Below are 26,083 nucleotides of genomic sequence, written 5' to 3' on the forward strand. Positions count from 1 at the left end.
AAGATTGGTGCTCTGCTCAGCTGGCTTCACTTGCCAGATCATGGCATCTTCCTTTCATCCTGCTCGTCCCAGGTTCTGCTGGAAAGCTGCTCTGCACTGTCTTCTGCACGAGAAGAACCAGTTCATTGTTGCAATTTAAATTATGCCTTGTGGTTGATTTATATTTGCATATTTATTTTGTAACCAGGAATGATGCAGTGTGAGAAAATGTTCTTCTAAAGGGTGTAGTTTTTATTACTGTATATATAGCAACAATTGTAACATTATTCAGCTATATTAAGAAAAATAGATAGAATTTCTAACAGGAAGAAAGCAGGAAAATTGTACTCAGTTCCTCCATTCTGCAATTATTTTCCCATTCTTTTGTGTATTCTTATGAGCAAGCTTTGTCTGACAATTTCTCTCTTGCTCCCAACACTTTAATTTCAAAAGCTTTGGGGCTTTGGTTGAGTTGGTTGTTGGTTTTTTTTTAATTGGTAGCTCTGCAAGTCAATCAGAAAACTTATTGCCATGCAATTCAGGATTCATTTGGACTTTGACTTCTTTCAGTGAGCAGTCCAGAAAAAGAACCCTCCAGAAAGATCTGCAGCTGAGCATACACTTCTTGCAGTGCCAACAGACTGGCAATAACTAATATGATCAGCTGTAATAGGAGAATATCCAGCTAACATGGTTATTGAATTATCGTGCTCAGTATCATTATGCAATTAAATGCACCAATTAATTTTATTAATTCTTTCTCTCAAACATTTCCAAGTTTCTCTTAAACACTTCCTAAAAAGATTTAAACAATAAGATTCTGCTTCCAGGATTAGTTAGTGTCTGTGAAGTTCTTTACTATGAAAAATTATTGAAACACTTAAAAATATGAGCCTCATTTATTTTACTGGGAGAAAGACAGTGATATTTCTGCAGGATCTGATGGATATTTGTGATTGATTAATTTTCTGTAGCCCTTTTTTGTTGATGGTTTTGTGCAGAGTGATGAGAAGAGGGAAAGCAGATAACAGCTCCCCTCTTTACTAAGTTTTGGATGTCCTGAATATAGGTATTGAAATTTAGAAGCTGAGCCCCCTCTGCCAGCCTGGCCCAGGAGTTCCTGAAGGGTCTTTGTCCTAAGCTTTTCTTGCAGTTGCATATACATGTGTACGTCAGCCGAATACAGCTATGACAGCTGGGATAGAGTGGAAACACTTCTACTCGTGGCCACTGCCTGCAACGCTCTGCTTTACTAAAACCAGATATATTTGCTTCTCCTCATTGAGAACATGTTATTTGAACTTGTTTTCTCCAAACTTAAAAAATACTTGAAGCTATATTTTATTCTGAGCTCTTCCACCCCAGCCTTTTGGTGGGATATAAGAGCTGAGAGATTCTGTTTGACCATGGCCAGGCACTTGTCCTCAAGGAAGGGGTGTGCAGCATAACACTGCTATTTCTGAGGTGATTTCAGGATGGAATATTTCAGCTTGGGCTTTTTGGTTCCTACTAGCAGTCAGGACTTTCAGCAGTGAAATCAATAGGAGGAAAAATTACAGTAACAAAGTATGGGGAGTAAAAGGGAAAAGTTTATTGGGAAAAAATAAACAGCACGACAAAGCAAGAGGATGTTCCTCTGCTCAAAACAGCCTTCTCCTGCAGCTTTCCAATTGTCAAATAGTGTTACAGCAAACATAAACTACCACCCTCTGCCTGGCTTCCCCACAGCCTTACGTCACAGCTTGTGCAAGGCACCAGCTTCACGGCTCTGCGGCTCCTGCTGATTGATAGGAATTGTAGTTCCTGGACCCCTTTCATTTCTCTGCTGAGGTCTCATGCAGCAGTGTCTCAACCAGCCAGCAGGGAAGCCAGACAAAAGCTGTGTGTGCCTGGAAGCAGCAGCCCTTCCACGGCAGTGGAGAGAAGGATGTTCCCCCTCTGCAAAAGGAGGGCAACCTGGGTACCTCACCTCAATTGCTTTCATTGAGCCATCCAGTGTGTATCTGACCCCCAGAGCACTGCTCATTGTTCCTAAGGCCAGGAAATATACAAATACTGAATCACAGTAGTTACAATTAAAAAGCTCATATATTCAGCTTTATTTTGAATGTTACTAACAGTAACTGCAGCAAATCTTAACCTGAACTCAGTTAAAAACTTTTAAATAAAAAAATTTAAACCCGGGGTTTTTGTTACTCTTAACTGATGCACAGAATAAACCAACATCCAGTTACTGCTTAAGGTGCTACAGGAAGGCACACAGATATTCTGTTGGTGGCCACAAAATAAAAGTATTTATTTTTAAGAAGCATTTCCATACTTACAGACCTATTTTAGTTTATATTTACCCCAGACTCCATTTTGAACAGAATCTGCACCCCTGAATCTCCCAGGTTGCCCTGAACCCCGTAAACAGATGCACAATGGTCCAAACACAGTTTGCTCAAATGAAAGCTTTATTCACTATTTTCATATAAATTCCACTTCAAGAGCTTGCAATATTTTGTAATTGCAGCTGAGAAGAGAAACCAGCTGTTTAACTTTGTAGACTTATAAACTAAAACAAACGCTTTTCAATCACCCCAAGCAAGCCATAAAAATCCACTGTCTCCAGTCCATGGTCTGTAAAACACTGTATGCTGGGTTTTAACAGGCTATTTATGGTTTTACAGGTAAAATCAAATCTACTTTTGAATCCTGGGAATTCCCCAAATTCTCCAGAATCTCTGAAATCTGGCTCTCTGGGAATCCTCTTGGGCAAATTTAGCCTTTTTGAGATGATAATTTGCAACACTTTTTGCTTTGTATGGAAACTTTAATTCAAGTTCTATCCTGAAACATTTCACAAAGCTAAACCTGTTAATCACACAAATGGTTAACACAAATTCTAAGTTAAATAATTTAGCAGGTAGAAGGTAGGAGCACTTAAGAGGTAGATAGAAGAGAGACTGAAGAGGTCTGGCTGACAAAACAGAACCCAAGGGTTGCCACAGCTGATAGAAGGAGGTATAAATTTGTACCAACAAGCAAAAGGATGTAAGGGCAGCAAACCCCGTGCAAGGAATGGAATCTGTCTTGGGAAAAGGAATAATCAAGGAAATCAAAAGAGCGCATGTAAAGTCTTGAAATAGCTTGTGTGTTGTAGGAAAACAGACAGGGTTCTTCAGGGCATAGTGCAAACAGGCAGAAGAATCACTCCTGGGAGCCGGGACCTGGACACAAGGTGGCTACAGAAGAACAGGAAGCTTTCTGGAAATCTCAGCAGAGCAGGGGAGAAGTAAAGGAGGACAACAGAAACACGGCACAGTGGTGATAGAGATTTGCATATCTGGGAATAATGGAGGAAGACAATTCAAGGAAGACAGCAATAATAAGGAAAGTACTCAAAAAGGGGAGACACAACTCAAAAAACAAATCAAAGAAAACAAGCAGCATGAAATTGTTTTTTACTCCCTTTCTGAGATGCCAAAATTTGCACTGAAATAAAATTTCCTTCAGGGAAGAAAAAAGAAACAGGAGAAATATTTATAAATGCACAAGTTAGTGAATTTAACTCAGATCCATGTCATGATCTCCCCAGCCCTCCCACTTCTAAAACTGAATATTGGAACTGGATGATGCTGCAGGCACAAATTTTATCTGTAAGGGTCAAATTTTATCTGTGAGGGTTACTTTCCTATTAGGAAAGTGTGGATTTCAATCTACAAATCCCCAGGTGAAGGATTAAAATGTATTTTAGCCTAAATAGGAACAAGGATTATTCTATAATAGGGGTAAAATTGAGCAGTCTCTGCACAGCTCCTGGCATAGCAAATGCTCAAACAAAATAATTTTTCTTTTTTCTGTATATGCAATATACTTGCTTCTAAAAGCATCACTAACTTCAGGCAGGCCCTGCTGTAAAAATACACACAAGTCTTATGCTGTGAAGCTGCCTTGCTAAGCAGACAAGGTGGATGAAAACATGAGACAAGGAAAGGAAAATACAGAGCAGTGAATTGACTGGCTCAAAACCACACAGAAGAAATCACCATCATCAGAAACTGCAGTGACTGCCCCCTGCTCTCTGGCTCTCCTCATATTGCTCATAATGTCTATGACATCATATAAAACCAATGGTGTAGTCAAGGAGCTGGCAATAAAAACAGGCAAGCAGATAAAAACAGTGTCTGATAGAAAATAGATCAGCCAGAACAGACAATGCTCTGCTCAAATGTTAAAAGGAACATTGCTTTATCAAAAGCCAGCGCAGCTCCAAGAAGGATTAGCAGATGAGGAGTGTAACAGTGGCAATACCTAGAGGGCTCCTACAGCAAATTCCAAAAGCAGAAGAGTTTGCAGGGAGATAGGACAGAAGGGAGGGAGATCTGTGCAAAACAGATGTCCTGGAAAAGCAATGTCTGCCTTAAATCTCACACAAGACAGTGTTTTTGTGTAGAGCAGAAAATATTTGGTTTAGATACACAATAAGGAAATTGAATGACACCATGGTGCTAAATTAAAAAATGGTTTAGTATATATCAAAACTCAACTGGCCCTTTTTATAACTTACACTTAAGAACAAAGAATTAACTGATCTCTGACTTTCGGAGGTAGTGGAGAGCAAAGTGCTGTATTTCTTTGTGAAATGCAGGCTTTAAAAGTCACATCAGCTAAAACCACACGTATGGTATTTAACTTTACTGGCTGTAAGCAAAGAAAAAACTTTTAATCTTTTTTTCTTAATGCTCTGGTTTGTCTACTTAACACAATACAAAGACCTTTGGCTCATATTATAACTAACAGCAGCTCCACAAGGAAACAAGTATTGAACACTCATTTTCAGATGTCTTTAAACATCTGCTCAAGAGATTTAGTTACAGGTAGCTTAAATTGCTGCCTGTGACCACTTCAAAGTGACAAAGCATTTTAAAAGAAAGATGCTAATATTTGGGGAACCTCACTAAAAGAGGAAAGCTATCCTCCTCAGAGGATATTAAAAGTGGAGCCTACAAGAAAGCCCTATACTATTTGATAAAACTGTACTAATAAACAAAAACAACTTTTCAGAAATCATAATGAAATACTTTAGGCTTGGAGTAACAGAAGGAGGATGAGTACAGCAGTACAAAAAATGTCTAAGAAAATAAATTATTGTGCTTGAAAGGAAAGCATGACCAGCTAGTAACTCAGCAGCTGGCAAAAGCAAAGGAGCAGAAAGAATCAGATGTAGCGGTAAGTCACTGGTAAGGGTGCCCATGGCAGACAGCATGTGAGGTCATGTGAAAAGCAAATAAGGTTTAGGGAAGTATCAAGAGTTACTTTCAATATGCTAAGAAGTACTGGTGATATCATGCATGGCTTTAGTCAAAGTGAACTAGCCCAGGGAAATCCATCTAGGCAAGTGTAGTCTAGGCAGACACAGGCTGGAATGGGCGAAGAGAAGCACTGGTGGGACACTGAAGATCCTGTCATACAAGGATGCTGTTTGTGATTTCAAAGAGAAAAGATGTGATGGATTCAAGGTGAAGGAAAGCTACTTAGCTCAAGGGCAGGACTTGTGTAAATTGGAAGAGTAAACTGGCCACAAACACAAGAAAACTTCAAGTTAGAGCAGGCTCCCAGAGTAATGCGCAAGTAAGAACAAACCCTAAGAAACCCTCTCCTGGGAGTACATGTTGTACATTCCTGCATCTCAGACTTTGAAGCATCCTGCATGTGTCCTGCTGCATCTCTGAACAATAATCCAGGGTCAGATATTACAGTAAACTTTCAGATTTATCAGAACAAACATCAGCCAAAATACACCAACCCTGAGGAAGCCAAGAAAACACATGGGATTAAACACAATAATTAATTCTCTTCTAAATACAGTAAAAGTCAGAGAATAGAAAAAAGAACTTCAACTTCCACTGTAATACAGAATAAACCAGATTCCCTATTCTGCACTCCTTTCCCAATTGATCCAAAAGATTAATAGTTGTTTTCTCAAAGAAATTCAAGCTCAGCAGTTACCAACTCTATTTTGCTGACTCTTGACAACTGCCTTAGCTGCATTCCTTTTTTTTCGACTGAGACTCTCCTGAACAAAACATCGTGAGCTCTAAGAATAGAGACATAGTTTTTAACAGATTCATTACTTGGACCTTTCTGGTACACTGTTTGATGGCTTGAGAAGTGATGAGTGCAGCTACATTCTGACACAGACAATGAATCCTGGTAATGCTAAATGCAGACCAATCCCACAATGTAGGACAATCCTTAAGAAAACGTCCAATTCATCTTGGACTCTACAACCATCAGCTCTGCTGATCTTTTCGTTTCCTCCCCTATGGTACTGAGAATGATGAAGCTTCAACACACTTAGGCCCTCTCAGCTTATCAAACACTGCAACCATAAAACACACACTTCTTATCAAAAGAAAAAAACACAACCACCTCAAAAATGGTCCTGTATGCCGTAGCAGGGCCAAGTCTCTAAAATATTTTTTCATTAAAATATCAGGCAAGTGGTTTTTTGCTAGGAAATAGACAAAAAGAAAACAAGACTGAAAAAGAAACTTGATAAGTAAAAGGAAGGAAAAATGCAAGTAGACAACAATAAAGCAGGAGACAGGAAGATATCACAGAAATGTCTACTCCAGCAGGTGTGGCTCTGGTGCTGTTACTACAAGTTAGGATTCATCAGGGTTAGATCTTCTGCAGAGGTTTAATACATTTACCATGCACATACACAAATAATTTTTCAGAACATCATTTGGAATGGGTGGCACTGATTTGACTAACTCTTCTAAAAACAGCTTCTAAATGATCAGTTTGAAATGCTGGCAGTCTCACCACCCACTCTTCTGCAAGCGATCAGACGAAGGTTAGTAAGCACAATATTTTACTCATTAGTGGAGAAACTACACCACATAAACAATCTTGGGGGATGATTTTACTCTAGTATATTCTATTGATCCAGTTCCTCTATGAAAATAAAAGGTCTGCTTCATTTTTGTGAGATTAAGGATTACTGCATTCTCACATATTTAGAAAAGGAGTAAAAAACCTTATGAAATGTATTTAAAACAGCACACACGGAGCAAATAGAACTTGGATGGCATGGTTACAATAAAGAATACATGTATTTACAATATTGCATAAGTAATTTAACACAAACTCCCATTTCAAAACCAATCACATCAAAATAAAATAAAAAAATATTAAACTCACGTATATTTTATTACCTATAAATCCTTAACTTCTATCCAACACTTTATTTATAAAAGCCTGTTGAAAATATTATACTTTTGATTCACTCTAGCCTAAACAGAATCTAAAATGATTTGTTAAGTATTACTGATCACTTAGTCTTTGTCTTAAGTTTCTAGATTTTCCATTTTCAAATTTCCTCTTCTTAAACATTGGCACCCCTTCTGTCAGATCTCCAAGGGAGGTGACTGTCTTCTCTTTAAATATGACTGTTTCCTCTTCTGGATCCTCTAGCACTTGGGGTGCTACATTGTCACTCTCTGTACTTGGAAGTTCCAGGTCCACTTTTTCACTGGGAGAAGAGAGGAAAATGTAAAAGGGTTAATCTACATGGAGAAAGCAACATGGTGTACTGCAGTCAGCAACAGCTATTTTTATTTGACAAAACAGCTTTGAGCTAGATGCAGTCTTGTAGTTATCATCATGACAGGCATCAAGAAAAAACACCCATGTTCTTTGTTTCTTCTGCATGGGCTGCCATAAAAAGAAACAAACAAATACCTCATTTTGTACAGAACTTATAGCATGGCCCAAGCACTCATTGTGTCGACAGTCCTGCAAGAGATAACAGGGCTGTATGTCTGTAAATTTAAGACTATTGAAAGACAGGAGACAGTGAGTAGTAGCAGTGGTTCACTGCCAGAACACCATTGAGTTGTTTGCCTCAAGTGTCCATTCTGAAGGGACTGCATGGCAGAACAGAGACCCAGCTTATGAAATCTGACGGTGATCCTAAGCTGGGAGAGGTGGCTTCAGAGGGTAGGATCACAGCCAATAATGATCCAAACAAATCAAAGACAACAACTAAAAATGACCTATCAGTTTTAAGGGGTCAGCAGCAAAACACCGTGTCCCACAAAGATAATCCATAGCACAAACATATGACGAAGAAGAAGAACTGAAGAGCTGGCAGAAAGTTACCTAAATCACAGGTATTGAACCAGCACAACACTTCTGCAGAGATATTGGCCAAGCCACACAAGAATACTTTTGCTAGTATGGAGTGTTAGCCGGATGTCAGCTCATGTACTATACCCAGTCTGAGGTTCCATGCTTGTAGGAAGACAGGGGTCTGGCTCAAGCACCCAAATAGGAGGCACAAGAATGATGGCAAGTCAAAGAAATGTGATTGTTGTAGTATCCCAAAAGTGTAAACTTTCTGGAAGTGGCTGGCACTGTGCCTAGACTGAATTTAAAGTAAATAATGAACAACTGCATTTGTCTCATTGACACACGTGTGTTCATCTCAAACACGTCTGTTGAAGTAGAGACGGATCTATCAGGTTCAGTGGCTCAAAGCACTTTTTACTACACAGTGTTTTCCAAAAACCCAAAAGAATTTTTCAGCTCAGGAGTCAAGGAGCAGTTTAGCTGGTGCAATTCAGGAGGTGTTATGTGAACATTATTATCTCAAAGAAGCGCATCAGTGCTTAATTTAGAATGAGCACTGTCGGAGGTCTACCTGCTCAATAATGTTGAAGAATGGAGAAAGCATAAGGAGAAAGACTCTTTTCATTCTCCAAAACCTATTTTTGTGAGACTCCTCGAGGGACCCACAAGAAGAAGCTGACAATAAAAGAGCATACTTTACAAGGAAGAAACAAAAGATCCAGCACAGGCATTATGCAGAAAAACAAAACAACCCTTCTGATCAGATGCACTTCACGAAAACATCTGCAATTCATTGGTCTGACATGGGGGAGAGAGACAGAGAGAGAGAGAGAGAGATCATAGGAACTCCTTGGGCAGCTGAATCAGTTTGTTGAAGGAGATGATGTAAGGAACCTAAGCTTAGAGTAGCAACATTTAAATATTTGATACTCAGCCTCTGGAAAAAGAGTGCATGACTACGATTCTTAAATCACTTCAATTTACTTTGTACTCATGGTGAACGTGTACACAAAACCCAAAACACCACCTCTGTCTGCAATGGAGAACTATTACTTAAAATAATCATTGTGAAAAGAATTGTATTTTGGCAACATTTCCAATCACAGTTGTGCTAATTCTGCCAGAATTCAGAGGGAAAAGCTTCAGTTCTCGCAAACAACATTATGAAAGTAAGGATGGTAAAAAGATACTCACCCTGCTTCTTCTTCTTGTTCTTCCCCTACTTCCTTAAGTGCTTTCCATTTTCCATAAGGGTTGGTCATGTTAGATCCATCACTTGAGGTTTCTTGGGAAGTTGATGTACTCTCCTCTTTATCCGTGGTTTCTTCTGACTTAACTTCTCGCCATTTCCCATAAGGGCTTAACTTTTTAGCTTTGGGAGATTTTTTCCCTTCCTCTGATTCCTCACCATTATCTCCTTTCCTCTAAAGAGGAAAAAACCCATCTTAAGCAAAAAAGCCTAAATAAAAACATAACGTAGCTTTATTTTACATCTTTTATTTGCTACTATTATTATCTATTTATTATCTACTATTCATGCTTTTCAACCAAGAGTAACTTGAAGCAATAAATTCATACTGCAATATGTAATTTGTAGAATTACAAACTTTTCTTCTTGAGCTTTAGAGATGAAAAATAAATCTCAAATGTTACAAGAAATTAAAGCAGGAAAATCCCATCTACCAAGGCTGAAGTTAACAAACTTACAAACTCACTTGAAAACAAAGCTTAACATATCTTAAAATAAAGATGAAAAATTTCAAATACCACTTTCTCTACATGCAGATGCACACACTTATTGCTAATACCTGGTGGCAGTTTGTAATGATGCACAGTGATACAAAAGTATGTGTTTTACAATTAACTCCTGTCTAGGAATACATTTTGTATTTAAATTGCCTCTGTCTGTTCTGAATTACTAGCTTCAGGGAAACCATCTAACCCAAGCAGAAACATTATCACATGTTTTATCTCAAGTTTTTAATGTATGTTTTAAATATGTAATTGATAAAGATTTTGTACTATGTTTTTTCTCAATTTAATAAGGAAAATACAACCATATCATTTGCAGTCCAAAGTATTCCCTGAAGGTCTATTGGCAGTCACATTTACCAATGAAAGGTTGAAGTCATCCTCACACTGAAATCCAAACCATTTTGTGGATTATTTCAGAGAGAAGACAGTGACCTTTCTCAGAGAACATCACATGTCTTGTAGAATTCAAGGTACTTCTGGTGTGTTGAAGGAAAGATCATGCTTTCTACTCTGGAACAGTGCCACTAATGAGCCAAATAATTGAATAAAGATTCATTTTATTAAGAAGTGCAAAATTTTACCTTCAGTCACATGTTTTAATCTCATTTCAGTAAGTACAGCCTACCACAAATCATGAAAGATTCAGTTATATTTTTCTAGTATAAGATCATGCATGCAAAATAACTCTGAAGAAAACTTACCTTGAAGTTCGTTTCTGAACTCTCTGCTTCATTCTCACTATCTTCTGAGTCTGATTCAGATGTTGTTTCTGCAGGCTTGTCACGCTGACCCTTCTCATTTGAAGATGAAACAAAACCATCCGGTTTCTCCCATGTGGATACTGTCCAAGACATTTGAACAACCACATTATTTATGCTTCTTATTTTGATCTGTTATTGTTTCGACAACATAACCTTTCAGAAGCAGTGCTGCCTTATTTGCTGCAAAAACGCAGCAAATAATTTAGCAAAAAGCTTTTGCCTTTGTTTGGTACATTTGTTTTAATAACCATAATCAGAAAGATAACATTTCTTCCCAGCAGAGACACAGTCAGTCAGGACAGCTGAGTTCACTGTTGATAAAGCTTGTTTTAATTAGCTCTTACAAAAAACATCACACATGGCAAACTGTGACCCACAAGACTGTGGTCCTCTCATCCTTACACAGGACAGACAGACAAATTAATTGCCCTGTAGATGTGCCTATTTGATTTGAGCTGTTCATTGATTACAAGGACAGGATAAAGTAAAGAATGATAACTGCAAGCTTCAGGTCTCCAGGCAGCTAAACCCTTTTCTAGTGCTACTTTTCTTAGTAATGTTAGGTCTCTAATTAAAAGAGCTCTCAAGAAAACAAGGAAATACAAACACGAATCGGGAAAGACATGGAAGTACATACATGACATGTACATACACATACATCCACATTTTCAATTTAAAAGTACCATTCCAGTATATACACTGAGAAGAAATACTCAAATAAAAAGTTGACTCAATGGTCTTAAAACTGATTTTAGTAAGAATATGGCAAAAGTACACCAACTTTCAGTCTATAATTTTATATAAACTTTCAGATGTAAAAAACCCCTACTTTTTTCCTAACTGGAAAGAACACAACGTGTAAGCGCCTAGATATATCTTGAAGAAGTAAAGATGCAAGAAACTGGCAATGAATGAATTTGCATAAACATTGCAGTCTTCTTAAGGCCTCAGATTAGTAACTGAGCAAGTCCACTTTCCCAGGTGCTACATAAAAGAGTGCAGTAGGTGCAGCATCCCAGACTCAGAGCACCAAGCCTGGAGCCATCAGTCCCCTAAGTTATGTGACTGAGACGAGACACTTATAACTATTTATATCAGTTAAAAATTTGTCTTGTTATTAGAGGATGGGATTACTGTTAACAGAAAAGAGAAGTAGTTTTCAAGCACTCCCAAGATACACACTTACATCTATATAAAAGTGAGGGATCAATTTGGAATCTCAAAAGCCAAAATTCTGCCAAATGTGATGATTAGAAACATATTCTTCACAAGTGTTGTATGTCCATGAAGTACTTAAAAAACCAGCAAACACAGGCAAAAATGTATCTGAACTTGAAAGGCAATGTTTAAAAATAACCAACATCTCTTTTCCCTTTCAAAAGAAATTGCAAATCCTTTGGGCAGGGGAGTGGCCCAGTGAAAAACTGAAAGGTTTTGGATTGGTTTTATTGGTTGGTTTTTTTTTTAGTTGTTTTTTTTTTTCCCCCCACTATTCTTGGCATCATTAGCAATGCCACTTCATACCCAACTGCAGAAGGAAAACTCATAGCCAGCAAAAAAACCACTTGCTCTCCAGAGAGGCATCATTGACCTTAAAATGATTCAAATAGATTTAGAAAACAGATGCTATTCTGAGGGAGTTACCACAAAGTTCCCCATGTAGGGAGAAAAAAGTGGAAAAGAAGTAGGAGGTAAGATTCTGGACTTTCTTATCAATGCTACATCAGCAAGAGGGAAAGTCTGGAGGGGATTCTTAGTCAGTTCTACATGCCCATCAACACAACATCCTGCCTTCTTCTAGTTTCCAAATTGTAATTTCAATATATATGTTGTAAAGACAAATGCCTAATTTAGAATTACAAGTTGAATGTCCAAAAAAACCTCTGAAGCAAAAACATATGCACACTGACAATGCAGCCAGAAAGCCAGGGCTGACTTAAGCAACTATTTTATTCCAACTAAGACAGCAGCTTAAAAATTACAAAACTTAGTAAAAAATTCAGCTATTTGCAAAACAAAAAAAAGAGTTTTTTCTGAAAACCCTCTCTCCTGACGCAGTGTTTAAGAAGAAAGTACTTACCTCCAGTCTGTGTGTTATAGTAATAGGTATGACCATCTTCAGTGACACCTTCCACCCACTCTGCTCCCTAGGAAAAAGATAGGAGCTCATGAAAAAAAGTTTCCAGGATCAGCCAATACATCACTTATGAGTCTATTCAACCCTTGAGTGCTTTTTGTCTGTGACCACCTTACTGGTTTAAGGCTTGAATCCCTAATGTTGTTAGAAAGTGTTCCCTCTGACTCCAACGAGATGGAATTCCATAACTTAAAATACTGCAAATGCACCTATACAATTATTTCTCAAACAGTGGATAATTAGTATGAGGCTGCATAATAACTGTTGCCATACTGTTTAAATTTTTATATAAGCCATAATTTTACATGTTTGGGTTTTCTCAAAGTATTCACTCCTGAGGCTGTAATTTCCTACTTGTGTCATTGTCTTTAGTGGAGACTGCTGAAAAAATTCTCTGGGAGACTTAGGTCTTTGTGAGGCCCACAGCAAACTAGTACCAATAAATTTTATCACAAATGAAATATACACAAACAAATAAAAATGAATCCCAAAACAGAACATTACAACAAATAATTACAGAATCAAACTTTGCATGAAAACAATTTTACTTCTTTATTAAAGCACCAATTTCAACAATGCACTCATTTTCCCTACTGGTTAATAAATAAACATGAAATGTGGCCGAACTTGCTGGTATATCTTTGTGGATATGTAATTTTTTTTTTTCAGAATCAGCTACAGCTATATAATCAGTCATTACACATTCCCTAACATCTTCCTTAAGAAACCAGTTTTCTTTCCCTCTTAAACACACAACTACTTCCCTGCTCCTTAAGTACCAATACTGCCAGCTCTGTGTTGAGCAACTTCACCATATATTATTTTGGTATTAATAAATGGGTATGTGTATACAGAGATATACAGACAGGTTTTTGCATACCTATACATTTGCTTAATACTCTTATTAAAACTTTGGGGGTTTTTTTAATAAAAGCACAAATCAGTCAGAAGCTAAAGTTCTTGCACCCACTCTGTAAACACAAAATATTGTACTGATAGTTTCAGAGCAGGCAAAGGCACGAAAGCCTTCAGAATCATGTTTTCTCAAGGTTTTGCCCTCAGAAGTTTCAGTGTGCTGGTTTTGACAGAAGAAGCAAAAGGAAAATTTATTTTAAGGATAAAGAGGCTAAAAACATATAACCCATCTCTTTTTTTTAAGAATTAAATCCTGAGCATTTGTAGACCCGTTGGTTAGGGTTTTCAGCCAATATCTGACACTAGGCACACTGAGTGTGACATAAATGCTGAGAAACACACTGTCAGTCTAAGTGCTTATAGGCAGCCTTCAACATGCCCCTTCATGTCCTCCCCACCTCTTACCAAGTCTGAGCAAAACCTAACATGCTGTAAAACCAGGAGGGCTCCTGGCACGATGTATTGCAAGTATGCCCTTTAATTTCTGGGCAGTGAGTCCTAGTCCTTGCTAGAGGTCTGGAATGTTCCCAATATCCTTAGCTCAGACTAAATAAGGGAGCAATCAAATGCTTGTTTTGAGCGATAGCGAAAATAACTCAAGACAGGACAAAGTCACTGAGCAGGGTGAGAGAGGAATGGCAAAATACAGCTGTGTGGTGTCAGAGATACTGGGGGCTGAAGGTGTGGGCTCCTGATATGGCTAGGATGAGCTAACTTCAAATTGATGCCAAGAAGGGAGTGCCTTCTCGCCCCCAATCTGCTCTGCCCACATTGGCATTTTTTCTGATTATTCAGAATGCTGATAGCAAGGAAATAAGTCTCCAAAGCACTAACCTAAACTCTGATGCCTTCTCTGCCTGAACTAGGTCACTGTCAGGGTAAATATGTACCAAGGACCATACAAGATTAGTTTCAGGACCACATCTTTCAGTGCAAGGCTACAGCAAGACTGACTTTTCATGTTGCAATGCCACGTATTGACTGGAAAGATGAAGTGCTGATTAACAAATTGTGCAAAACCGCAGGACAAGGGAACCAGAAAGCCAGAGGTGCACGCAATGTAACGATACAGAGCGACAGAAAGTCAAGCACTCTGAAAACACCAGGTTCTTTTGAACTCCAGTGTAAAATCCAACATTGGCAAACCCAACAAAACTGACATCAAATTAAAGTGTATATATGACACCGATCTTGAAAACTGGAAAACGTAACATCACAGGAGTGTTGGAAAAATCCTGTTTTTAATGCTGCGAAGCACAAAAATCCCAGAGTGGTAAGTATCATGGGAAAATCCATTAATCATAATAACAATTTTTTCCTGCCTTTGGACTATTCTGCAAGTTTTTCTGTGCCTCATATAAGGAAAATTAGGTAATGTACTAAATTGCTAATTTTGCTGAATAATTGCTTGCATATAGGTTCCGTGATCATAAGAAACCCAGTAAAAACACAATATACTATGTAACTGTATCATAAAACAAACTCAAAAAATGGGCATTCTTTTTTTTCAACTACTACAATGCAGTCTCAATGTTGCCTTAGATAAAGGAAGCTTAACTACTTCAACTGTGTAATGTTTGGTTTTTATAATTACATTTCATTCAAAAAAGGTTTAACAGAATTGATTTAGAATTTCCCAAAAGCTTTCCATTTTATGGGTTGAAGCATAAAATAAGTATATTCTGCAGGAACCCAACCATCACTAATTACTTCTCTCCCCTTGACAGAGAAATTAGCCAAACAGAATTTTTATAGAAAAACTGCAGTTTATCATAAAAGATTTTACACATTCAAATTATATTTTCCTCACTTTAAAGGGCAAAAAATTCATCTTCCTCAATCAGACAACTTGCAAATTGCTTAGATTATTTAAATGCTTACAAGGACAAAAAACTATTAATAATTTGATTACCGTTTGTGAGTTTTGAGAGTTGCCTTGGAATCCTTTAGGTTTCTCCCACTGTGATTCTTAAAAAACAAAAGCATATTTTGCCCATGTCACATCATTCAATTTCATTTATATTTAATAATCTTTACTAAAAACAGATCTAAAGGATATGACATTGCTGTGTGCACACATATAAACAAATTATATAAATATATATACACCACACTAGAATATGAATAATCCTTGACCTAACTATGGTTGGAACAATAAACCAAAGTATCAAAATTACAGCTAGCTTTACTGGAGTTAACAACCCTCCAGACTCTATTACTATGCCTGATAGAGAGATACAGGATTTTTAGTTTAAAAAAGAAAAAAAAAGTAATTATGAAAGACTACAGTAAATACTAATGTTAATCCCTAAATTTCTAAGAAACATTTTGTAACATTCTCATTAATCATAAAAGAGGGTTGCTTTTATATTCTAAAGTAAATCACAACATGCAGCTCCTCAAGAGAAGTCAGTTAGATAAATCCTGTAAAAGTGGAAAGACACAATGAGTTTATTTCACATCCCTGATCACAAAGCTTCTTCAGGAAGAACACTGATATCTTTGTGTACTTAACCCCTTGCAGGCTAAACATTTCCAGAAACTGTGGAATTACTGTATTCTTCCATTATTAATCAACAGTAAAACCAGTCTGAAATTCTGGATACTCAAGTCTCAAATGCTATATACCAAAACTCCATCTAAGTGTTCACATTTTAATTAACAGCATACTACCGCAAGAGCAGAGAAGTAAAAAAAAAATGCAGATAGTCTTTTCTCACTTATATTTGGTAATGATATCTGCACTTGCTCCTCAGTAGCTTTTACCTCCAGTTTTTGTGTTGTAGTAGTATGTATAGCCTTCAGGAGATAATCCTTGCACCCACTCCTTTGTTTCAGTTTTTGATGGCATTGAGGCATCCTGAGGTGTCTTTTTTTTCTTTTCTTTCTTTTCCTTCTTCTCTTTCTTTTCTTTCTTTGCTTTAGTTTCCACTGTGTTACTCTGCGTTTTACTCTGTGTTGAACTGGAACCTACATCATCTTGGAGAAAAAAATATCCTTGAAAAAAGAGTACTATTCTGAACTTAAATATTAGTCACTTTTGCAGAACAGAAAATAGGAAACTTTGTTCTTATGAATATTTTCACTAATGAGTGAAAACCATTAGTATTATACTCCTAGCAGGTGCACTTAAAAGACTGTATTAAAAGAATCTTGCTTTGTACCACTACTATAGCATCATAACAACGTCCACATTTAAAATGATGAGTTACAGAGACAAAAATCGTAAGGACCAATGAGCTCTAGCTGAACAAGAAAAGAGAAACTAAAAGAGTTATGAAAAAGACAGCTGCTACAAGGGCCTGAAACTACACACTTGTTTTTTAAAGGATAATATATCTTCAATGTCCAGAACAAAGGCACTTGCTGAGCTGCAAGCTGACTAGGAGATTCCCATCTCCACTGTTTCACACCAGTGGGAACCCAGCCTCTCCTACTCATGGGAATTTTTGCCTCCAACTGGCAAAAGTGAAACATAAAATTAATCAAAGGAAGCTGCACTACAGATTCAAAGCACCACCTACTGCCTAACTTTCTGTTAACACATTGTTTAATTTCTCTACTCCAAATTTGATTGCTCCATGGATCAGGGGATACCATAGCTATAAATACTCTGTACTGCAACTTCTACTACTGGCAATTTGCAGACTCCATTTTTTTAAAATGAGCAACAATCCTGAGGCCTTCTCTCTCGCTCCTAAACCTAATTTAAGACAAAACTTTCCTATTCAATATTCTTTAAATTCTGTCTTTAATCTTCTGGTAGCTATATGAACTACCTGGCTTAATTCCAAGCCTTTTCATATCCTCTTGATATGCTTTCATTGCAGCCTCCTCCATTGCTGCAAATTCTTTTGACATGTTTTCTTCTTCTTTTGCCTTTTCCAAGCTTTTCTTCTTAATCTAAAACAAAACAAAAAAACCCCAAGAGAATAAATAAAACCAATCTGATAATGAAAAAGAGTAAAAATAAGCATTTGTGCAATTAAGATATTTGAGTTACCTCACTAATTCTCTTTGCCACATTTTCTTTATGATTCTTTCCTCTTTCATGAAACTCAATGCTCTTCAAAGTAAGAAAAAAACCAAGAAAAGTAATATGTATTATACAATTTAAAACCAGTTAATTTTAGTTACTTAAAATTTAGTTGGACTAATTTTAGTTGAACAAGCCTTAATGTAACCTGTTCTGAGAAGACTTACAGCAAACACTACAGCTCTAAAATGGCTACAGGAATATAGGAACACTGAGAAACATTCAACAGAGAAATTATAAAATCTCATAGTATTAGATTCTATGAGTAATCTCATAGATACTATGAGATTACTATGAGTAATCTCATAGTATTAGAATAAGATTCTTTTTTTTTCAAATAATACTGCTCAGCACACATGATAGAGACAAATAACAGGGAATCTGAGTTCCCTTTTCATGCTATCCTTCCACATATTATCAGGGTTTTTTTGTCCCTGTTCTCATGCAAACTTTTAAAAACCATATGGGTTATTTATTAGCTAGTATTAGCAAGTATTAGCTACTGCCCTTAATTACATTATGCTGCACTTCAGAAGTATCTCATGAATTTAAACCAATCTGCAGATTCAAAAATCTGAAAAAGAGAGAGAGAAGGAGGAAAAGGCAAAGTGGGAGACTTGGATAACTAAGGATAACAGAACAGTCTGCAAGCCAAAAAGCTGACAGAAAGACTGACACCAGTAGGAGCTGGAAGGAGTTCAGAAGCTCAGGTACAACAGTGGTAGTCCTCACGTGATTCTCACATAAAAACATCCATGCTCATTTGGGTGTTCAGATGTTAGAAGCCTAAGCCTGACCTTTGCACAAACTGATGTGCAGAGGATGCACATCCCAGGATGACTCATCTCGTTTAGAGACAGACTTTATAAATTGCTCAAATCCCTCCCTTGACATGTATTTCTCTTCACTTACTTTGAGAAGATACCTGCAGTTCACGTGAGCTAATCAGGTATCTTACTGTAAGCCAGAGGAAGCTCAGCTCTGGGAGTACCCCTGGCATCCAATCAGGAAGGCAAACCCTACTGCTAAGAAAGAGACCAATGCATCTAGCAGTCTGCAAAAGGCATCTACAAATCTGAAACACCTTTCTGTAACTCAGTAATGCTTCTGTGGGCTGTGTGAAATGAGAGAAACCTGCTTTAAGAGCTCAGAGCACTGGCTGCACTGTGCCTACCACATACAAACAGTACAGACGCCAGGCTTTGCTTTATACTTGCACATGAAAGCGAAGGACAGGCACAGACAGTTTCAAGACAGACCAAATGTTAAGTCACAGAACTCGAAGAATAAGCAGGGTCAGATATTTAGTCCCTATCTGTACTGCCAAGGAGAGCAGCAGACACCATCTTGTCTGTGGGTATCTGGTTCTGACGTAATAAGCACTACGGGGATTACAAAGGCATTTCTATAGAACAAATTTCATGCATCAATAGACTAGTATCAAAAAGTGATGTTTAAAGCATGTAATTCAAATTCCTAATATTTCAAATAATGGACATAGTATGGTAGACCATCGTACAGGTCTGTTGTCTGCTATCCAGCACTTGCAGTAATCGCAGAATTTTTTAGGCTGAGATTTCCAGTAATCGGCCCTGGGGAAAGAAAAAAAGAGATGTATAATCTGAAACAATAACCAAAGCCACAGGTCTTCATATATATTTATATATATCTTCAGAAACCAAATTTAGTCTTCACTGGGTGATTAAGTACTAAGAGTTTGGTTTTCTTTTCTATTTTTTAAACCAAGTCTACCAAGAGTAGCTGTATTAACAACTGTGTCTCATAAAGCACAGTTCAGTATTGGGATTTTGACCATCTGACCTCCAAAAACTGCAGAATTTTTACATCTGAGGCAGTGCTCTAAGAACCAGAAATAGGAGACAAAGCAAGCCAGAGAGAAACAAGCAGCTCTAGGTACCCCATTTAAACATGGAATGGTCAGAAAAGTGCAACTTGCACTGTTTTTCATAAAAATGCTGGATACTGTACACAGTGAAGTCAGCAACCCAAAGGTGCAGTTCTGGACAACACTGAGCTTACTGTGGGGAGTGAATCCCGGGCCAGATTCTGACCTGTGGGGTCACAGACACAGCAGTAAATTGTTTGGATGTTTCAGTGTAAAAAAGTAGGAATTTCTGACCCATGTAATTAGATAAGCAAGGAAACTTGGGGAAAACTCTTCAGAGCTGAAAAGTTAGTATATCAAAGTATTTAACAATAAAACCAACCATCTCCAATGTCTGTTTCTTCATCAAAAACTGCTTTCTAATGCCAGATGAGACTTATGTAGAAGCAATTCTATTTCTCATTGGCTTGCAGCAACAGACACAATGCTTTGGTTCACCAGAACACATCTGAACAACAGACTGCTATATTTTTAAGTTAAAATTACAATGAATGAGGGACAAAAGTAAAAAAATATTCACAATTACACTGATAACATCAGAAAAATTGAATCTTGGCCTTTTGTCTGCAGACCACTGTACAAAGTACAAAGACAATACTTCCTGATATTCAATAAAACCAAAACTTTTTCCGTGCACAACAATAGCACCCTCAATCCTTATGATACGTGTGAGCAGATCTTTAATTACAGAAGCAGACCAGATCAACTCAACTCCTACAATTGAAGCAGGTATCAAAATACACTTTCCCCACCAGTGCTTCACACAAAAATACAATTGCCAAGAGGCTATGATTATTTGAAAGTCTAAGTACAAAGGAGGTACTCTGCAAAAATATATCAACCTATAAGCAATAGCATGGTTAGCAATGCACAGCTTTTCAAGTAATTTCCTGGAAATGAGAAAGAAGCAGCTGGGCTTTCCCCGATTTAAACAGAAATCCGCTCATCCCTAAATGGTGTACTTTAGAACTGTGTGATTACTTAGTCACACATTTAATTAAAAGGGTATTTTTGAGACTTATACCCAAACATACTGGGGCAAAGCCCGAGAAATCTAATGCTCTGGCTGGAAAACCAGCTGAGTCGGAGGGAGAAAGTCAAAGCTTAGAAATACCTCCAGATCCCTTTTCCTGCTTGAGCTATAAATTGTCTCTAAACCCTTTGACATCATCTACAATAAATTTCCAGCTAAATGCAGGGTTAAACTCCTATGGCAAAGGACCAATTTTGACAGAAAACAAACTAAAAAAAGCCTCACTGCATGTTTTGGATGTGCAAGAACCTCTGCCTTCTTCCAAGTTTAACCTAAGACAGGGGCTCTTTCTGTCCAACAGAATCAAACATAAGTGCTAAAATTAAGACTGCACAGCTGCACCTACCACAAGTCAAGACCTGAGAGTTTGACAAGCCATATTTTCACAGCTCTATTTTACACCGATTTCTTTCCTAAATGCTGCTGGCCACTACATCTGTTGCAAACCACTGCAGCAATACATAGAGTACTCACTCTGGAGAACCTGAGGGCACAGCTGTGGCTTCAGTACAAATCCACATCTTGATAAAAGTCTTTTAGTTTCATCTCCTATGGGTTTTCATAAAAACTCTCTCTCTACTGTTACATATAAAATGTAAATAGTAGTGTGCACAGCTATCCTAAGAACCTTAAATCCTGCACTTCATGATTAATGAAATTAATTGTGTAACTTATGATCTCAATTCTGGGGCTTATGAGCATGAATCTTATATACCAAATAATTATCTTAAAGATTTTCTACTTGAGTTCACACCACTGGAAAAAAAAGAGCAAGCTCAGCTGAAAGGTTCATCGAATAATACCTGCCTCTGTAACAACAGCAGATCCTACAAAGTTCCAGTGGCACTCCAATGAGAGCAAACCAAAGAGGAATATTTGGAAAGGAGCAGCAACTGAAATGAAACCCCACTTTATTGAGATGCTACAAGTTCTTCAGGGGCTTCAGTCACAATTCAGATCCATGAAAATTTTTTAAGTTTGTGACTGTTTTATCAATCTGACAAATACAGGCTTGAGATTAAAGTAGTAGAAAGGTTTTTTATTCTTGAATAATTGTGTACAAATAATGGGAAATAGCTATTTTATAAAGTCATTGCAGTCAAAATAGTACAGCTTTTAAGACTCCTTGTCTTCTGCCAGAAGTTAAGGTTGATTCTTACTTTCAGCTCTACAGCTGGGCCAGCCTCCTAAGGACTAGAAAACTGGCCAGCTGGCCAGCACCAGTACAACTTCCTTTCTTCCTTTTAGTAAAACAAGGAGACAATCTAGAGTACATTATATCTGCATTGTCCAGGTTTGCAGGGTTCAGGTTTAGCACTGTACACATTTTGCCATGTGTGTCTCCCAGAAGGGAGCTTGGCAATACAGACCCAGAGAGGTGCCAGTTTTACTGTGAAGCTCTAACTGGGCAGAAGGGCTCTGGACCAAGTCTCTGGAGCCTGACCTTCCTGAGCTCGCTGAGCAAGTCGATTTGGTAGCCTGCTACCAGGGAACAGGGCAGCACCAATACAGATGGGTACTGGACAACCTCTGGGCAAACTGCTGTAGACTCATCCAGATGTGGAAATACCATACTAACTCGCAACCAATTTGTGTCTCCCCAAGAACAATGATCTCCTTGCAACTTTTACTGGTCATACCAATCAGAAAAAGAATGTACAACATTTTAGGGGGATAAAGGAAAAGGAAGGAAGAAATGAACATCAGGCTGGTGTTTTGGAACTCATGAGATCACAAAGTCTTGGCTGCAAACAGCAGAGTGCAAATCGATCAATGTTAAAAATATTTTTAGTTTCTAAAACTAATTTAAAACATCAGAGTGAACAAGAAGACAAGAAAGAACAAGTAGCAACTCTGCATTAACAATGCCTGTTATTTGCCATTCCAAAAAGATATGAAAATGATGAAACTCAGAGAAAGCACTGAAACTCAGGTACTTATACTCTGCACAACGTATTTCTTGAGCCAGAAGAATCACACAGCCTATGCTGCAGTGACCAGGTTACATATCCCGGTGCAGTGTTTGGGAGTATGCAAAAAGGACAGGTTCAGAAGTAACCTGCAGAGAAACTCAGGTATTAGAGTCCAGGGCTCTGAACTCTCAACCTGCAGGCTGCTTCTCCTCACAAGTTACTGTACCAATAATGTTTCAGCAGGTGGTGCAAACAGCTTTCCTTACACAGGGAAGCTTAAAAACCCTCATAAAGTAGCTGTCTTGAGCTGAGACAGCTTTGCCAAACTTTATGTGGAGATTGGGCCAGAGGATTTTGTTCCTACCATGTACTGAAATCAACAGGGAAAGAGAAGCAACTGGTTTAGGTGGTTCTGAACACAATGAAAAATAATTTTATTGTACAAACAAAATCTGGAAGCATTTGCTTTGAATAGCTCTGTTCTAAAATAACTGACTTGAAATCTGGCAGGGATGCAGGGGGTTTGTATCAGGGGTAAAAAATTTGATCTATGCAAATCAGAAGCCCTCAGGGGTAAAAAACAGAATGCATGGGCTCAGCAGTCTTCTTTGGTTTGAGCATCTACAACCTCCAGACACTTCACAAGAATGTAACATCTTACAGCTTTCTGCAAGTTTGAGCACTAAAGAGCTGCTATGTGCATTGTCCCCTTGAATACACAGGCGTGAGTAAGATTCAAGTTCTTGAGTACACAAGCAAATTAATTCAGGGTAGATATTGCAGCTGTTCCATAACAGCCAGTCAAAAGGACAGAATCTGTTATTATTTCGGAACACTATTTGAAATACTGCGTACCTCTGAACAAAAGTTACACTTCCATAATGGAAAGAAGCAGAAAAAACAAAAGAAAAAAAAAAGAATTCCATGTATTTCACAACAGACCCTCCTCCACATGGGAAGCTGTTCCAGAACAGCTAATTCTAATTCAAATATCCCAGTACTGGTGAGATCTAAAATTGCAATGCTAAGATTGGCAGAGAAGAAGATCAAAAATGTTTTCTTGTACTGCGAAGTAGGTCCCAGTGCCATGGCCCCTAATGACTCACACTCCCCAATAATTCAGAGCAACTCTGTTCATTCAGTTTACTAACTGTACCCTAAAAACTCTTCTTAGTTAAATAACCTTAACTTTTGGGGTTTTTTAAGGCATTTAAAAATAAAGTAAGGAAAAGACTATCCCTGACACTGTGAGTACACAGGACTGTCCTGCCTAACCCCAGCCTGCTGGCTTTCAAACAGACCACACAATATATGTTTATACATGGGCTCCTACAGAGTAGAGCCAGATGAGAGTTCCATCTACATGAAACATGGCAGTTCTCTGAAGGGCTTTGCTCTTCTGGCCCTCAAGTCAAATATATTTTTTGCAAGCCCTCGGTACATTCTAATTTACAACCCAAATGTCTGCTTCTTTTTATCATTATATTAGCCCCCTGTGAACTACATACAAATTACAATATCCAATGGAAAACAGAGTCTGCAGAGGCTGCTCAGCCTGACCTGTATTTGCATGAATCTGCTTTGCCAGATCTCTTTTCAAAATCGCAAATTACACAATCACACAATCATTTAGGTTGGAAAAGACCTTTAAGATCATTAAGTCCAACCCTTAGCCCAGCACTGCAAAATCCACCACTAAACCATGTCCCTAAGGGACACGTCTATGTGTCTTTTAGCTACCTCCAGGGATGGTGACTCAACCACTTCCAATGCCACAAACACTTTTAACATACAAGAATGCACAAAGATATCAGGGAAGGCAGTCTTCTGCGTGTATGGAGCTGCAGTTCTCTAGGTCATCTCCTCTAACTTCAGTTGTCTAAATAGTGAGGTAGAGTTGTCTCACTTCTCCCTGTCAATAGATGGAAACTGTCATCTCAAAACCAGCACTCATTGCATCCGAAAGAGACACTTGAGAAGCATGTTGAACTCCTAAGGTGTGTGTTTCATCCCTATACAGGGAACATAAAGTGAACTGTTTGAGTCAGCTTTCAAAAGTTAAATATCTGAAGTCAGGGATATCTCCTGAGAACAGAGGTCTGCTGCAGTAAATGCAGAAGGATATGGGCTATGTCAGGAAGAAAATGATAAGAATTAGAAGAGAGGAAAAAACCAGCAACATAAATTGGGTCAGGAATCTGTTCAGGTATAATTTTAGCAATTACTAAAATTAAGAACACTGCTGTACCTAGCACCAGTCTGCAAGGCAGGCTCACACAGCTCACCATCAAGTACTGCCCCACAGACAGACCTCTAGAGAAATTTTTGACTATGTCAAGATTCTTTTTTTCAGCAAGGAAGTTAGGATATTTTGAAAAGTAACAGGAACAAGCAGACACACATACCATTCTATATGCCATTCTCACCTAATAAAGATAGAAGCTTGGATTTTTATACATCTCACTGCCCAGAATGTGGTCAGGTATTACCACAAATTTCCTAATTAAAGGCTTCAAGCAGGTAGTGATGCCCAGGTAAAACCAAGGCACAGACAATTTTCTTCCTCACGCCTCGCCCAGAACCAAAGGCGGAAAAGGAGGCCGCAAGGTGAGGGGACCTGGAACAGGGAGGGATGGAGGCCAGGGGGGACGGAGAGAGGGGCAGGAGGGAGTGCAGGGGAGAGGGAGGGAGTGAGAGAGCGGGGGTGAGAAAGGGTACAGAGAGGGGGTGCAGGGTGGGGAGCCACGGCCCCCATCCCTCGCAGCCCTCCCGCCCCGCTCTGAGGGACGCCGAGTGCCCCACCGGCGGGAGGCGAAGCTGCCCGGCCTGCGCTGGGGCGATAAGAGAAAGACAGCGCAGCAAAAACAAACAACCTGAACAGAGAGGCAGGCCGGAAAGGAGCAGAGGGACCGGAGCGACAGTGAAACACCTCACTCAGCGGGGCGGGGGTCGCCGGCCACAGCCGGGGCACGGCCGCAGCCCCCCTGGCCCCGACCTCCCCACGGCCTGCGGGGGCCCGGCCCGGCCCCCGCACCACACGCCACCAGCCCTGCCCGAGCCCGGCTCGCAGGGCGGGGGGCTGCGCCCGCTCCCTCCCGGCCCCCGGCACTCACATCGCCGCTGCCCCGGCAGCTCGCCGCGCCGCTGCCCTGCGCTCCCCTCCGCTCGCCGCGCCGCTGGGCTGGGATGGGGCGGCGCCGGCAGAGGGAGGGAGCGCGGCGACGGGAGCCGGGAGGGCTCAAGCCGCGCTCTCCTCCCCGCCCTTCTCCACCTCCTGCCCTCACCCGCTCCTCCTCCCTCGCCCCCGAGGAGGCGAGCGCTCAGCGGGAGCCGCCCGGACCGGGAGAAGGAGCCGCGGCCGCTCGGTGAGTGCCGCCCGCCGCCCCCGTCCCGCGCTCGGGGGCACCAGGAGGCTCAGCCGCCTCCCCTACGGTGGGGAGAGACACCGCGGACCACGGGTTCGAGCCCCACCGCCGGCATCGCGCCGTGCCGGGCAGTCCCTGCCCCGCGGCACCCATGGGAGA

General features: G+C 39.4%; 2 protein-coding genes across 3 annotated transcripts in view; one reads left to right on the forward strand and one right to left on the reverse strand.

Moving 5' to 3' along the window:
* Positions 1-2,417: 2,417 nt before the first annotated feature.
* Positions 2,418-25,798, reverse strand: WBP4 (WW domain binding protein 4). The gene is made up of 10 exons (XM_059839108.1): positions 25,673-25,798; positions 19,227-19,299; positions 17,675-17,737; positions 17,451-17,574; positions 16,438-16,650; positions 15,584-15,639; positions 12,700-12,766; positions 10,560-10,699; positions 9,298-9,527; positions 2,418-7,504 (listed from the first exon to the last, which is right to left on the reverse strand). Coding segments are annotated over exons 1-10 (1,176 nt in total). The 5' UTR covers positions 25,675-25,798; the 3' UTR covers positions 2,418-7,296.
* Positions 25,795-26,083, forward strand: part of ELF1 (E74 like ETS transcription factor 1) — an 87,723-nt gene continuing 87,434 nt past the window's right edge. For both annotated transcript variants that reach the window (XM_059839099.1, XM_059839103.1), the window contains exon 1: positions 25,795-25,924. The gene's annotated coding sequence lies outside the window, so the exon portion shown is untranslated. The remainder of the gene's footprint in view (positions 25,925-26,083) is intronic.

Source organism: Haemorhous mexicanus, chromosome 2 (assembly GCF_027477595.1).
Source record: "Haemorhous mexicanus isolate bHaeMex1 chromosome 2, bHaeMex1.pri, whole genome shotgun sequence".
In the NCBI taxonomy this organism is placed as follows: domain Eukaryota; kingdom Metazoa; phylum Chordata; class Aves; order Passeriformes; family Fringillidae; genus Haemorhous; species Haemorhous mexicanus.

Excerpts from the sequence above, each read along its gene's own strand:
- WBP4 (XM_059839108.1), bottom strand. Across the intron at positions 9,528-10,559 it reads GTTCAGAAACGAACTTCAAG|AGGAAAGGAGATAATGGTGA; the intron begins GTAAGTTTTCTT and ends TTTCCTCTTTAG. Across the intron at positions 7,505-9,297 it reads GAACAAGAAGAAGAAGCAGG|TGAAAAAGTGGACCTGGAAC; the intron begins GTGAGTATCTTT and ends CTCTTCTCCCAG.